The sequence below is a fragment of the Microplitis mediator genome, chromosome 5 (assembly GCF_029852145.1).
Source record: "Microplitis mediator isolate UGA2020A chromosome 5, iyMicMedi2.1, whole genome shotgun sequence".
Taxonomy (NCBI): domain Eukaryota; kingdom Metazoa; phylum Arthropoda; class Insecta; order Hymenoptera; family Braconidae; genus Microplitis; species Microplitis mediator.
The window spans coordinates 8,365,557-8,382,697 of NC_079973.1; the positions used below are offsets into that span (position 1 = coordinate 8,365,557).

The following is a 17,141-nucleotide window of genomic DNA, read 5'->3' on the forward strand; positions in this document are numbered from 1 at the left end:
AGGTCAAAACTTGACGAAAAATAAAAAAAAAATTTTTTACCTTATTTTTTTCAGGTGGTCCAATATGCCCCAGATATCGCAGATCAGCTTAAAATATCTTTGAAACATCAAAAGTATCATGATTTGACCGAAAATAAAAAAAAAAAATTTTTACCAAATTTTTTAGGGGAGCCGCCGTGCCCCAGGGGGCCTTAGCACCCCGGTCTCCCCTAAGTAGAAGTACAAGTACTCTCCTCTAATTATCATTTTTTATCATTTTTGAAGCTTTTATGACTGATAACTAAAGAATTCGATGATTTCTTAAAAAATATTTTATTTCGTTGCGAGAAAAATCATTTTTCATAATAAATAACTTTTAAAGAGATTGTAGTTTCTGTAGTAAAAAAAAACATGATTCAAAATTTTCAATAAATTAATTTTTTGAATCAAGAATCTTTTTTTTTTTTTATTTATAAAAATGATTTTTCCCTCAGCGTGTGGCTTAAAAGTTACACCATATTTCATGGTCACAAGATAATTCACTGTATAGATATTCACGTTTAGTCGGTGGGCTTATAGCAGTTGCGTTTTTGAACTTTGTTATCGAACTTCTGTATCCGTTAGTTACTGAGTTACTTCCTTTTTACCTCATATTTTAATTCTCAACTGCTAAAATGATGTACTGATGATAGCGTATAGAACAGCAATTCAGGCAGCTTCCGGGGATCAGACTGAGTTAACAGACCGTCTAATAAGAACTCTTAACTTTAAAAATTTCGCGTATAATTGATGCATATAGTTATCAGTTTTTTTTTCTCGGTTTCCATACTCATATTTTATTCCTGTCAAACTTTTTTCATTTCCTCTAATATTAATTCACTTCTCTATATTATAAAAACGATCCATTTTCATAAAATTTATTTTCTACGATTTTTTTCTTTTTAATGTGGTGAAGAAAAAAATTGTAAAAAAAAAAAACTTGGAAAAAAGGTATGAGTATTGCAGATGCTAAATTCATTTTATCTGTTCTTCTGTTGATTGAAAATGACGGATGAAAATGGAATGCAAATAGCTGTTTATTATAGGGTTGCTTTTTTTTTTTTGCTGTTAATGATGATATTTTTGAATATTTTTTTTTTACTCTAATTTGTAACAGAGCAAATATTGTCGACTCACAGTTTCTATGATATTTCCCGGTTGCATTAAATCCACTGATAATTCCCAGTTATCCCGGTTTACGGCCACTCTGATTTACCTCATGTATGAATATGTTTTAACAACAGTTGGATAACACCGCTAAGTAGCACCGTTACCCCGGGTCAAAAAATTAGATCTGTTTTAAAATAAATGATAAATTTAAATATTTTTTCTTGAATTTAAGTTTATAAATCATATTTATTTTATATAAGAATTTAATCTGTTTTTGCCCGTACTATTCCTTATTCAGGCCAATATCAGACTTATTTTCGTATGATATTTAGTCTGTTTCAAATCGCGTTTGGACTAAAAACATACTTTTTTATTATAATTATTGGTCTGTGTTCAATTGTTTTTAAGAACAAAAACAGACCTTATTTACTATAATTTTTAGGTCTGTTTTTAATCGCTTTAAGATTAAAACATAACTTTTTACAAATATAAATAATAATAATAATCTAGATTTATAAATTTATTTTAATTTTCTTGATATTTGAAACATGCTAATGCGCTTCCGTAATAAGATGTCACAAGAATTTTGATGGTTTCTAATGCCAAAATACTTTCGATTTTATCCAGTAAATAAGGAAAATTTGACATTTTAAGAGTTATTTTATTACTTTTATTCAATACTATAAATATTCAGTCAAGACAACTAAAACATAAAGCTGTCAAACTTTCATTAACTGTCGACATTTTTAAGCAAAAGACACTAAATAAATAGTAAACAAAACATAATCAATTCTATAACTTAATATTTTTTTATAAATATTGCCCATAAATAAAAATTTAATAAGTCCATGATTTAATCTAGTTTTGTCTGTCCGTAACGCAATTGTTTTTTAAAACAACAGATCAAAAACAGCCTAAAATTTTTATAAAAGATCAGAAACAGATCAAATAGTCCAATTAGACTAAAATCAGATCAAATTTTTCGGTCCAGGACACCGGCGCGGGTTAATTTTAACATCGCACCGTTCTGGAAGTTCCGAAATCTCAGAACTTTTGTTTAATGGAAAAAAAATCAGATTTAAGTCGCAGAAACACTCAACATTTTCGATTTTTTAGAATTTTTTTTATATTTTTTATTACGAAACTTTGAATTTGTCTAAAACTTCAGAGTTCGGCTGACCGAACTTTTTTTACACGGGCTGCTTAGATAAGTTTTCTTTAGCCAAAAATGTTTCTGTTGTTCCAAGCGATTAATTTATGACCAACTTTCAATAAGATAATTTTTTCAACGAGACTATTTTCTCCTTCAAAAAGTTATGTTTTCTTTCCCGACTAGAAATTTTTATGTGAGATCTATTGGGTCCTCATGGGGTTGCCCTATAGAGACCGTACATAGGGATGTAACGCAAAGACCTATTGGGCCCTTATTGGGCAGTCCCAGCAATGCCCCAATTGGGAAATCCCCAAGAGAGCTCACTAGCGCATCCCTATTAAAAAAAATTATAAATTGGGAAAGAAAATTTCAATTTGATCCGAAAAGTGATTTAATGTGTTAGAAACACTACTTAGAGGAAGTATACATGAATTTAATTAATGAAAAAATCCCGGTGACTGCTGGGCTCGAACCTGCATCCTTCCGATTCAAAGTCTCTGACACTATCCACTGCGCTGACCCACGTATGTGATCGCCTTAGTGTAAATAGTATATTTATTATGACACCAAAGAATAACTGATAAACATATAGAAACTCCGTGATGCAATGGTCGACGTACTCTTTGTATAGATATAGGGGGCAAAACGGGGTACTTATGGAAATATTAAGTTTTCAGGGATTGAAGTACGTTGAATCTTTTTTTTTTTTTTTTTTTATGATATTCGAAGAGTATAGAAAAAAATTAAAGTAGATACACTTGAAATCAAGTAAACGTATACTTACATACGAAATTGATTATACAACTTCTAATTTCACTGAAATTATGAATCATTCTATCCAGATATTTTTTGCAATAAATTTTCATGTAAAATCATAAATAGGGTGGATACAATAATTTTTTTTCAAATTGGGTTTTCCCTTTATAGTCCCACATGAAACCGAATGAGGAAAAACTAACTATGTAATTTTTTTTCTCGTTGGGTTTTCCCACTTAGGTCCCACACAGAACCCAAGTGGAAAAAAGACTATTATTTTATATTTTCACGTTGGGCTTTCCCACTTTGATCCCACACAGAACCCAATGAGGAAAAATGATAGTAATTTTTTTATTTTCACGTTGGGTTTTCCCATTCAGGTCCCACACAGAACCCAATCGGAAAAAAAATGCTATTATTTTTCATTTTCACGGTGGGATTTCCCACTAAGATCTTCCACAAGCCCCAATAGGATAAAACTTACAATGATTTAATTTCTGTTCGATTTGGATTTCCCAATTGGGTTTTTATTGGGTCCTCATATGGAGTTCCCTATTGGGCATGCCTTATTGGAACCCAATAAGGTCTACATGTATACTCTGGGCGATCCCACAGTACTTTCTAGTCGGGTTTCAAGGTACCTTTAAAAATTCAAGCGCTTTGGATTGTTTACTATTTGGTTATAGTGTAAGTAATATTATTTATTGTAATTTAGTTTATAAAAAATTCATCAACATTTGGATTATTTGAGGTAATATTATCTCAAAACCTGTTCTTAAAAAATTACGAAAAACTTATTTTAATTGAATTCTAGAAAAACTATAAGATGAATTTTAATAGCCTAGATAATTTTGTGCTATCAACTAAAAGTAAAATTTTTATTTTAAATAATCTAATATTACATGGATAGCAGAAGATATGAAGTAAGATACTAAAGAAGTTGGCAAAGTAGAATATAAGGGTAAGAGAAAGTTTGTTGGAGGATGCAATTTATGTTTATCGTTGAAGCGGCTCGATTTCATGTGAAAATAACTCACCGGATCAGACGCTTGATATTACCTATGCAAAAAACGATTACATCGATCGCAGCAAAGGTTACGAGAGGGTGATTTTTAAGGGGGTTAAAGAAGAGAGGGAGGTATTAACAATGCCATAGGCAAAAAAGTATGAGGAGTAAGCTCAGATTTAACCGGTAGAAAAATTGTGCCCAATTTTTCCTCAAGGGACATGGAAAATTTTCCATTTTTTGCAAAAAATTGTTAAAATCTATTGCTGATGAAAATTTTTTTCTGTTCGCTTCAAAGTATCATGACTAAGTCAAGAAAAGTTTGAATTAATCTTTGGATAGAATATTTGTTGGAAAATTTTCAATTTTATTCTCGTCCATTTACTCATCAATGCATTGGTTTTTATGAAGTCTTATTACTGTCATCAGTGCTCTTACTTTCGCTCTTGTAGGTTCTCTATGATTTCTATTGAGTGTGGAAAATAGCTATACAAGAATCATATATATGTATATTTTCACCCTGGGGCCATAACGTTATTGCCTCTACTTGAATCGTTTCTCATCCCTTTGAGTGAAGTTTCTCTCTCTCTCTCTCTTTCTCTTGCGAAACTCATCGAACCAAACATTCTGTTGAGAAAAACTATTGCAAGTTGACTTGTAAATTTATTTGCTCAAATACTGTATATGTATGTGTTGGAAAATCAGGAATTACGTGAGCAATGTAAAGAACAAAGTTTTCATTAATCACTGAGTTACTTCTTTTAAAGATAATAAACCATTGCAGGAAATATTTGAGTGTATGACTGAATGTAAAATATTGGTAAATAACAAAGTAAAAATGAATTCAATGTGACGGCTTCAACGGTTGGGATCTTCCTTCAGACTGCTTCAAACTTAGGGATGGTCATCGAGTCGTCGGGAGGTAATAAGATGTTACCCTCACCCTTTTCTTTCTACTTCTCTGCTATCCTGTACGTCACCAGTCATTTTTCGTTACTTATTTCAACAGTATGCTTCAACTTTTATATAAAATAAAAATAGTTTCATAGCTTAGCATTCTTTTCTACGAAGAATTTTTTTTATAATGATAAATAAATATTGCATAAATTATTTAATAAAAAGTAAACATGAAACTATGCTTTCTCTTTCGAATTCCAAGTGGTATTTTTACTGCTATATGAATTATTAATTATAAGTATATCCTCAAACTGTGTCATGCATAAAAGTTTTCGATAAATAATTTATTGATATCAATAAAAATGCTAAACATATTTTTATGCAGTTTTTTTTCATTTTGTAATCATAGAAACAGATAAACTTCAAAGTCGCAACAAAATTTTAAAAGTCAAATGTCATTCCGCTAATTGAATAAACTTTACGATAAGAAGAACTAGAAAAATTACAGTATGAATATGAAAAACAGGTCCTTTGAACGAAAAAGTGTAAAAGTAGCAGCTTATACTGTAATTTTTGAAATATATCGTAAAAATTATAATGTAAGCTGCAACTTTTCTACATGGAAAAAAACAACATAGTAGTGGCAACTTTCTGGGATAGTACTGAGTACTGTCTGTAAAAAAAACTTCTGTTGTAGAATCTGAAGATTGCTTGTTAATAAAACTGAAAGATATGAAAAGTATTTTTCAACTTGAAAGAGTGAGACATAATCACTGTATAAATGCGGCATAACCACCATCCTGGGAAAAAAAATTTAGATCTGTTCTGATCAAATTAGATCAGCTCAGATCAAATTTGATCATAATTTATACTGAACCTAGATCAGAGTAGATCTGATTTGATCTGTTTAGATCAAACTAGATCTGATCAGATATCACATTTTTCTTTGGGGAAAAATAGTCCAGATCTACCCTGATCAAATCTAATCAAGTCAGATCAACCTAGATCAAGTTAGATCAACCTAGATCTAGTCAGATTAAAATAGATCAACATTGATTAAACGATCAATTTGTGAAGTAAATATAAATAGATCTAATTGGATCTGTACGGATCAAACCAGAACTGAGCTGATATAATTTTTTCTCGGGAAAAAAAGTTCAGATCTGCTCTGATCAGATTAGATCTGTTCAGATTATAAAGAAATATTTCTTAAGAAATTATTTTCATTGGGTAAATAAGTATGAAATATACTTCAAGGAAAAATTTTTTATGTATCTTAGAAAGAGATTACTTTCATTATTGTTTATAAAAAAGTGATCCTTTATCTTTATGCGAAATGTTTCATATTGATTATAATCATTTTTATTTAACAAAAAATCAGTCTAATTTATGACAATATTTAAGCACTTATACTCATTTTGTAGTACTGTCGAGATCAATAACTATTTTATATTTTGTTTTATTTAAATTTGTATTGTTTGGAGAAGAGTGATATTGAATATGACTCTTTATTAGTTAAATTTCAATTGCATCATTCAAAGGAGAAGATAAAGCTGATCTCATATGTAACATAAAACGTTTACTTTGAATTTTAATGTCTTCAATTCTATATATTTTATATTATTGTAATATATTTAATATATTTTCAATCAGAAATATCAATTTTTATTAGGATAGAGATAAAAAAAAACAGATCTATTTAGATCTAGCGAATTAGATCAAATTTGATCTGAGCAGATCTAAGAGTGTTTTTTATTTACCTTGATCTGTTTAGATCCAAGCAAATCTGTTTTGATCAGAGTAGATCCAATTTGATCTAAACAGATCTGGCCAAAATGCAGATCTGTTCAGATCTGAATCATCAGATCTAATTTATTCTGAATAGATCTAATTTTTTTTTCCCGGCATATTTATACGGCATAAACACCATATAACTACGGTGCGAACATTGTATGAATGCCGTGTAACTATTGTGTAAATGAGGTATAGTCCCCGTACAAATACGGTACAACCAACGTTTAAGTACAGCATAAAAAACATTTAAATGGAGTATAACCACAGTATAAATACGGTATAGTCCCTAAATAAATTTGGTATCAACACGATATATTTACAGTATTAATACAGTAATAAAATTTCACAAATATACCATATTTATACCATGGGTATACCGTAGTAATATTTATACCTAAAAAAACTAGGAAAATCACGTACAAATACCATTTTGGCAATTCCACGAGGGACACTGAAAATTTATAAGAACTGTGAGAATAATTAGAGTGACACCATTCTAACATCTAGAGAATCATCAAAAATACTTTTAGTACTGGTTTATTCATTTTTTTAAACTTAGTAAATATGATTGATTAAATATGACCACGTTGATCGTAAAACTAGTATATAATTTCTTAGCACTATATATGCCGGCATGTCTCAGTGGGATATTAAAAATTTTTACAGGTCTGAATCCAATCAAATTAACATACAAATGTTATTATAAAAAATTATTGTATGATAGTTGGCAGTTGTTTTGTATAAAAATAAATTTGAATTATTAATGTAGACTCATTTACATTTGTTTTTTCGACTTGGGATAATATACCTTGTTATTAATTTATTTATGAATTTTCTTATTATGAGTTTTGAATAGAAATTATATAAACCTTCCTATAAAAAAAAGTTTATGCTGTAAAAAACTTAATTGACGGCCAAAAAAACGGAGCGGAGTATTGCTATAGTGTTATTTAAATTATTGAATAATAGATAAGTGCACGAAAAAGTTTATATATGTAGTGTTTGGAAGTATTATAAGTTAAATTTATTCATAAATATGTTTATATATTTATCAAATCATTTTGTTATATGAATGTTAAATTCTCACAATTAAACTTCATAAATTGGATTAATTCGATTGAAACGAATGAGATTGTTGAATAGTGCTGAATGACGTGGTTTCTAAATTACTCTAGACCCAGGTAAACGTTGAGAAATTTTCATGAGGTCAAGTATAGAGTATTTATTACATAGCTTCTGGGATGGTTAGTTTGAAATAAAGTGACTTTTCCTCTTGCTCCCTATACTGTACGGTGGCTCGTAAATATTCCTAGGCAAGATTGGCCAATAAATTTTGCAAACTTTCCTGGTCGCTAGCATTTTAATGGGAAGCTTTAGAGAGCTTGCGCACACTTGTACCAAAAGCAACTCTAGTATGTCTTTTGCTTTATTTTTTTCCTCAAAATTCATAGTTTTTTTTTTTTCGTCGGAGTTTCTTGTAACTTTGGCTTTACAGTCATGATTTTTGTGACACGAAAAAGCTTTCGGTATCATCTGTTCACTTGAAAATTTCAAACAACTGATACACAAATCAATGAATTTATTTTCTTGTTATCGGATAAACTTTTCAAGTTTTTCAACGTATAACACGTTCAATAAATGGATACAACAAAAAGAATAATAATACATAAACTCATTGTTTCAAATATTGATAATTTATTAGTGAACATAATGAACTAAGCTAATTTGTCTGACATTTAATTAAGATTTATTTTATTATCAATTATCAATAATTAATATTTTTCATAAATTTTAAAATTTATAAAAAATATAACTTGCATGCAATTATTCCCGCCCACAAGAACAAATTTGTTAAATTAGTTTGTTTCAAATTTAACATTTACATTTAGAGAATTTTATGGTATTTTTTACACAAAATTTTTATTCAAAAATTACTATTGTAAGAGTAGCAAGAGAACAGTATGGAATTATAGTACAAATTATCGATAACGTCAGAATTTTTCAAATGTACTGAAAAGAATCTACAGTCTGCATTGTAATTTTGACAAAGCAACAGATTAAATGTTATTTTAGAAATTTTGACCAGCAACATCGTAATTGCTTATGCTAAATTAGAGTATTTGGTGAAATATTCGTAAAAAAAAATAAAAGCAATAAATTAAATATAAAAAATTATAATTAAAAAAAAAATCTGAAAAAAGTTGGGCTAGGTAGATTTCTTAGCTCATCACAGATGCCCTAACTTAATGACAACAAAATATGTTAATTTTATAAAATGTAGAACACTACCTCTCCGCTTCGCGTTCGAGGTGTGCAATACACGTTTTCTATCCCGAAGAAAGGAAAACGAGTATTTCGGGTCATACCAAAGGCTTGACATTTCGGAGATTACCGACCGTACGTTTCATGTGCCTTCGGGCGTTTTTTGCTTCAGTTAACTGCAAGCCAATAGTGCAGGTCTCGCTACTGATATATAATTCATAATCTTTGAGGCCTGTCATAATTAATTATCTATTGTTCAAACAATCTCAACGCAGTATTAAGGTTAGTTGGCGTCTCTGTTTATAAAAGGTATCTTTTTCAATCATCAGTTGTGTGCCCATCGATAGCGCATGTGCTTGTCTCACATAGCGCGCAGTCGCAGTAAGTACCAGTTGTTCGTAGTGGGATTATCTAACGGACTGGCATACACATACATATACCTATGCGCAGAAGTCTTTACTGGTGACATCTTGCTGAATATTTGAGAACTCTGAGCGATGGACCCCCTGGCAGCAGATTCTGAAAAGCCACCTGCTTCACCCACTAGATCTGATTCATCTACCAAGTCCTCAAGTTCAGGTAAAAGGACACGTCAGCAAGATGATGGTACATCATTACCGCCACTACTTAAAAGAACAGCTGCTGTAAAGCCATCCTTGGCATCGATTATGCAAGGTATTGAAAAGATTTCGTCAACTCTCCAAGAGCATAGTGTCCTTCTTAGTGATAAACCTGGGATAAATGTGAAGATTGAAAGTTTCACTGGAGAAATCACTGACCTCAAGCGGGCTACCTCACAGTTACAGTCAGGACACTCAGAACTAAAAGACTCCATGACTGATGTAATAAAGCGTCTCGAGCAATTGGAAAACAGGGATAGATATGCGGGAATACATCAAGATCTTTCCTTACTCACACAAGCAACCGATACTAATACATCCAGGATTCAGCGGGCTATGAAGATGTTTGCTGGCAACACTGAACTTGTCATCCCAGGTATTCCTGATACTGGACACTTGCAGGAACATCAACGTATGGTGCTAGTCATCTTTAATGTACTGGATCCTCACCTTGCTACGGGTGAGATCCTGGGTACCAGGGTCCTGAAGAAGAACTCTGCTCATTCTACTGTAGTCAGTACTACAGCTTCTACTTCCGGTGCCTTGTCTTCAAGCCAGAGTATACTTCTCACTACAAATACTAGGGGTACATGATTAACCTTGGCCGTTAAGTGTAGCTCACCTGCCTTGGCTATTCGTCTTATCAATGTAAAGAAAAAGTTTGGCATCCTCAAATGGTCCCACATCACTATTGTTGAGCTTGAAGAGCTCAAAAGTGTATTGACAGTAACGTTTTTGAGCTCCTCGAGCATGACAACAGCGAGAAGTTTCAGGGCTGACCTGCAGGGTCAGGCGGTTTACATGTGTTTTTTTTTATGGGGTTTTGTATTTTTTAATCCTACCATCACACTAGGGCTGCTGCCAGTAGTTAGTAAAGGAAGGAAAGAAAAAATAATGATAACAAAAATAAAAAATGGCAGCTAAATTTTTCATTAATTACCGGTATTAGGTTTTTTAACAATTAGAATTAAACTAAAAAGAGTTCGATAGTGATTTTCAGAAAGGTTGTTGCAACAAAAGATATAAGGCTACTAAAAAAAAAAAATTGGCTAATTTATTATATTTTTCAAAAGTTATCGTGGTTCCCAAGATTTATACAGAACAATTGACAGCACTAGTCATTTCTTGGATTAAAATAATTCACTCTAAATCAGTGAAATAATGTCCCGAGTAAAAACAGAATTTCGCCGCACCACCGCCGAAACACCGCTGCACGGCGTTTTAATCGCCGAAGCACCGCCGCACCATAGCCGTGACTGTTCGAGTAAAAGTGGGTTTGCCGCACCCACTATAAACGTTTGTTTTTGGCAATAACAACTCTAATAATTTATAAGCTAAGCATAGAATAATTACAGGTACTAATGATTTTGAAAAAAAAAAAAAAAAACATTATCAACATTTTAGGCCTCATAATAATTATAATTAAAGTTTATTTTATAACAATTTGATGGATGCTCATTTCATAAAATTCGTTAAAATAAAAATAAATATTTATGAATTGTTTAATTAATACTAATTAATGACCATTGCAGGATTCATTAATTGTATCAATTTATCCACTGTTTTTTGTCAGCGTGCAGCGGTGCTTCAGCTGTGGTGCGACGGTATAAAATTCAAAAATTCGAAACGTTCGGCTATGCTTCGGCTGTGGTGCGGCGGTGAGAAACTATAAAAATACAAACGTTCGGCTATGCTTCGGCTGTGGGGCGGCGGTGAGAAACTATTAAAATACAAACGTTCGGCTATGCTTCGGCTGTGGTGCGGCGATGCTGGGAGATTTTTTTTGAAGCGTGCGGCGGAATTTTCCGCCAAATGGCGGTGGTGCGGCGAGATGGTGCGGACACCGTGCAGCGGTCGTTCGGCGATCGACTTAGAATTATTTTTTTGGTCAAAAAATTAAAATTTCATTTTTACTCGGGGTATCGACTAAATATCGGGTCAAAATTATTTATTAATAAATTATCTTTGTACTAGTATATAATTTAATCCATTTTAGTATAATCAAAAAAGTGTAAAGATGATTTAACGAGAGTAAATTAGTCGGAAAAATAATTCTGATCATACGGCTAACACAGCGCGTTCGCGCTTGAGGTGTGCAATAAAAGTAATAAAAAGTATTTTCACAAAATTATATAGTTATATGTTACACACTCTTATAGTTACATACGGAAAGAAAATCATGGTTACTGTTCCCATAATTTTGTGAAATTTTTTCCTATACCATCATAGGAATTACAACCATAAATTATGGGAGCAGTTCCTATAATTATAGGAATGTTTCCCATAATTATAGGAATATTTCCTATAATTATGGGAATGATACCTATAACGTTATGGGAATGGTCCCTATAATTTATAGGAATACTTTCTATAATATTATGGGAATCATTCCTATAATATATAGGAACTATTCCCATAAATTATAGGGACTATTCCTATACCATTATGGGAACTATTCCCATAATATTATAGGAATAGTTCCCATCATGGTATAGGAATAGTTCCTATACCATTATGGGAATCATTCCCATAATATTATGGAAATAGTTCCCATACCATTATAGGAAACATTCATATAATATTATGGGAATGGTTCCCATACCATCATGAAAAAATTAATTTAAAGAAAAGTGTGGCTATCACTTTTACAATACACAGAAATTTGATTAAGTATAGAAACAAAAATTCAAACATTGAAAAAAAAATCCATATTTAGCAAAAATATTAAGATTTTTAACAAAAATTTTTTTTTTAACAAATTTAGCATCGAAGAAGCTTCATTTGGATTTCTCCATATTATTCAGGAAATTTCTACACTGTTTTGCAACAAAAAAAATTTTTATATTATTGGAGTGGTTCCCATAACATAATGGAAATAGTTCCCATAACATAATGGGAATAGTTCCCATAATATTATAGGAATAGTTCCCACACCATTATGGGAATAGTTCCCATAATATTATGGGAATGATTCCCATACCATTATGGGAATGATTCCCATACCATTATGGGAATGGTCCCCATTATGATATGGGAATGGTTCCCATATTGGCATAGGATCTATTCCCATACCATTATGGGAATGGTTCCCATAATGGTATGGGAACTATTCTCATACTATTATGGGAACTATTCCCATAAATTATAGAAACGATCCCTATAATAGTATAGGTACTATTCCCATACCATTATGGGAACCATTCCCATAATGCATAGCAAAACTTCCCATAATTTTCTTTCCGTGCAGTACACGTTGTCATCTCTATTTGTGAACATGAAGAATACATGTTTTTGATGAAATATATTATTTAAAGAAAAAAAAAATAGATTATACTGAATCATCTGTCATAGATAACGTAAACCATTTGATCACATGCTCAATACATTGCTCACGTATCCATTAATCCCATAAACGGTGACGTGCTACGGAGCCACCATACTTCTGTGAGACCGATGGTCTCCATGCGCTGATATATAGTTTGGTGTGAGCGAGAGTTGCACACACACCATACTGCATCAATCGATCTGGAGTTTACGTCAACCCTTTCATCCACGACTCGTCCGCTCATTATCCATCACGTACACATTTACCCTTCATGCACAAAATTAATTAACATATCATTAATTCTCTAACATCCATTAACTTATTCACTTAAATTAATCAGCAATCTATGTCATTGGATCTATTAATGATTAAATTGTTTAATTAATTACAATGCATTGAGTACTATAATCTCAAATATTATAGTTTACAGTAATGCTTTTTATCAAGGCAAGTTGGAATAGTTAAATTAAGTTGACTATTAATTTATTATGAATTGCATTTTCCATTGGCTTTTTTATTGATGCATTGTCGTCTATTAATGGAAAACTTAGTAACTCGCGAAGCGTATCGAATGATAAGTCGATCAATAATGCTTGAAGGGAATGGCACTATTGGAAAGATTAACAATAAATTTATTTGAAAAGTTATAAATTTTTATAAGTATTGAGAAGATATTGGTAGGCGGAAATAATTTTATATTCTTATTTCTGTACTATTTTCTCTGTTTTAACTTGTTCTTTCGAAGAAAAGACAAAAGAACGTAGCATTACTCAGATATAACGAGGTAGGCGAAGCGCGCCAACACGGAAAACAGAGTAGAATATTTAAGAAGCAACTAACAGGAAAGGTCTCAAGAGTCTGGGATTCCCACTCTACTAAAATTCTACTCTATCCTCTTATCTTTTTTTTTGTTAGCAGTTTCTCTTTCTTCTTTTTCTTTTCACTTTTTTATTCTATATTTCCTACTTACACTTTTGTAAAAAGCATTTCGTGTGCACGTATCTCGTTAGCGAATCATTAGCAACTCTTTTGGCAAGCCAAAATAGGCGACAAGTTGTACGGAAACCTCAAGCTAGGCGTGTGAATCAGTTTAAATTACAAAAAAAAAGTATCTTTTTCCATAGTTATTGATACTCTTATTTTTTTTATATTCAGTTGTTACCTCATTTTTTCGAATCTTTCATCTATACATGAAGGAAGAAATGATGGTAACCATTCCTTTATGAAATATCATCCCATACCGCTATGGTAATAATTACTTGGAATTATGAGTTTCACGCTCACAATATCTAGGAAAAAATTTTTTTGTTCCTTTAATTTTTTGGATAAGTGAATAACCAATTACTTTGAGCCAGCTGTGAGGCGATGGTGAGTCAAGATTTCATTTTTGTACAGCGCCATCTGTAAATAATAAATATTGTTCACTCACGAGATATCGGTGAGCTAAAAATATTCTTGAAAAAAAAATTAGCCAACGGTGAGCTCGTTATTAGCTAAATCTGCTAGCTAGTAACGCTGAGCTAGTGACGGGCTCTAAACTCATCTTCATTAGCCAGGATTCCACTCGCTATCTTAAGATAGCGTAGTCATATCGAAATGAGTTTTTAATAAAATTTTTGAATGTATATGTAATAGTATTACTGGTTTCATATCAAGAGACAAACACAGCATTATAATATGATGATTACGAGCATAATCTATCATCTCCAAATTATTGGTATACGTTGTATGCCCATCTAATATCAAGAGAACTGGATCTTCAGCAGTTGGTTTGACTTGATTAACAAACCACTTAATCCATTCAAAAAAAATTTCATTTTGTATCCAATCAGAAGGATGACAAAGTCCCCAACTTCCTGGTAATGCATTGCTCAATAAGCTAGATTTCATTCGTTTGCGAGGAAAAATGAACAACGGAGGTAAAAGTTCGCCTGATGCTGAGACGCAAAGTTCCACAGTGACCTTTTTACCACGTTCAGCTGACGTCAAAATCCCAACTTGCTTCTTGTCTTTCTCAGCAATTATTTTTCCGTGTGTTTTTGGAACTCTACTACAGCCCGTCTCATCCATGTTAAAAATACGATGCGGGTTTAATTTATAAGTATGTATGATCTGCAGCAATAGTTCAAAGAAATTTTGAACTACTATTTGATTGAAACTTGCAGCTCGTGCTGCTGAAGTACTCTCAGGTTTTTACACACGCACGCTCTTTTTCTGTCTTTCTCTCGCACTCTAACTGTAGCTTGAAATTGTAACATCGTAATCTCAAATTTTATAACTTATACTACCTTAAAAGAAAACTTAGACTTAAGCTGAAACCTTCAATAAAACAAACATATACTATTTTTTTCATACTATATATGTAACCGATTATTAACTTTTACCTTCATATGTAATTCGTCGGTTTCTAATGACCCTATCTGTTGATGTGACCTAAATATCAATAAAAAAAAACTTTTCATTTTCTAAACGCTCATTGATGATGAATTAATCCGGTTGACAGGTGTCGTTTCGTTGTACTCCCTGCCAATAGTAGTATAGAAACGATTGCCATAATATCACGGGAATGATTACCATACTATTACAGGAAAAATTACCATAGTGATATAAGAACTATCACCATTATTCGATAGAAAACATTTCAATATCGTATGGACATGAAACCCATATAGATAGGAATGATTACCATAATTCGTATAGGTGCTGTTTTTATAATCGAAATATCAAAAAAACCTGTTCTCATATGATATAAGAACTATTCCTATGAAATGTTGTGATTGTTACCGAAAATTTCTCTCCATGTATACGTAATCACCAAGGATGATCCTCAGAATCATTCTTTCAAATTTAACTTGACCCTGTATAGCTTGTTACGGTTGAGATGACATTATAATCTCTCGTACTTATAAAGTTGAAAGCTTACGCAAGAATTTCTCATCCCATTTATTCCTGTAAACTTAACTTTTGAGAAACTTGTGCGAAAGTGTGTCGATCGATAGTTCGTGCAAGTTATTTACTTAAACTCTGGTGTATTCCATCATTGACAATACATTAGATGAAAGAAAAAGAGAATCAAAAATATATTTGTATTTATGCATCCATATATACCATTCACAGAAAAAAAGACTTTTGAAAATATTTTAATATTTAATATATAATTAGTAAGAAATGCTAATGCAAATTAATAAATGCATTACTTTTACTATTTATTACTAAATGTATAGTAAAAATCACTTAATATTAATCATTACTATATGTTTATCTAGAAAATTGCTATCTTATTGCTTTTATTACTAATTCACTGATATTTTTTTTTAATAAAACGAACATGTATGTAAACTGGCCAGGTATGGCCATGTATGACCATATATAGTTTGATACGACCATATATGACTTTATGCTATTTAAATATTATTCGGTACCAGCCAGGAATTCCAAAGATATACCTAACTTAGGCAATGACGAAGATTTTCCTAATAACAGCCAAATTTGGCATACCTATCTTCGGCAAGCCTTTGGTCATCCTTATTGCGTTTTAGTCAGGAATTCCAAAGATACACTGAACTTATGCCCATCCGAAAACTCCTAATGTTCAGTCACGAGTTTAGGCAATTTGAAAAGCTTTGTGCATTTCTGCTACGACCGGGAGTAGCCGAATTCGCTACTGACTTGAATGTCAGAATAGTGCCGGGTCACTCGCTATTTGGGCCCGACACATACAATTTCTTGCTCATGACCGTGTCACGGTGGCGTGAGAACCCGCTACCAGCCGGCCAATCAGAGAAATTGGCGGCTAACTATTTCCTGTTGGCGCGCTTTTAAGCCAATGGGAAAATTCGTTGCTGCAGCCATGCTGCCACGTCACCACCGAGCGGCAACGAAAGAAGAAGACGCCGTCTCAATTTCTAATCTACATCGTGCAGTCTTACTAACTACCACGCGTGTTAAACCGCGTTACTCGTCGCATTCGCTATCGCTTATCTATCTTGTCGCATTCGCTATCTAATGTTAATTCTCACCATATTTAACTGTATAAAGTGTAAATAAATAACCAAATTATTTATTAATAAAATCTGTGTAATTTTTAATTGTTAAAATTCCATCACACCTAAACCAGCTCCTTTTTGCGCATTCGTTCACTTTACACCTAATAACAAACAAGTTCGGAAAAGTGTTGGTATATCGAGTTTCAACTTTCTT

At 32.1% G+C, this 17,141-nt stretch overlaps 2 protein-coding genes across 2 annotated transcripts in view; one reads left to right on the forward strand and one right to left on the reverse strand.

Moving 5' to 3' along the window:
- Positions 1 to 17,141, forward strand: part of LOC130667862 (protein cueball-like) — a 99,060-nt gene that overhangs the window by 31,428 nt on the left and 50,491 nt on the right. The gene's annotated exons all lie outside the window — the stretch shown is intronic.
- Positions 14,514 to 15,011, reverse strand: LOC130668694 (uncharacterized). The gene has a single exon (XM_057471090.1). It carries the CDS (start codon positions 15,009 to 15,011, stop codon positions 14,514 to 14,516), a length of 498 nt encoding a protein of 165 aa, XP_057327073.1.

What these genes read in the sequence shown, in the direction of transcription:
- LOC130668694 (XM_057471090.1), bottom strand. Translation starts at nt 15,011, where the DNA reads ATGGATGAGACGGGCTGTAGTAGAGTTCCAAAAACACACGGAAAAATA.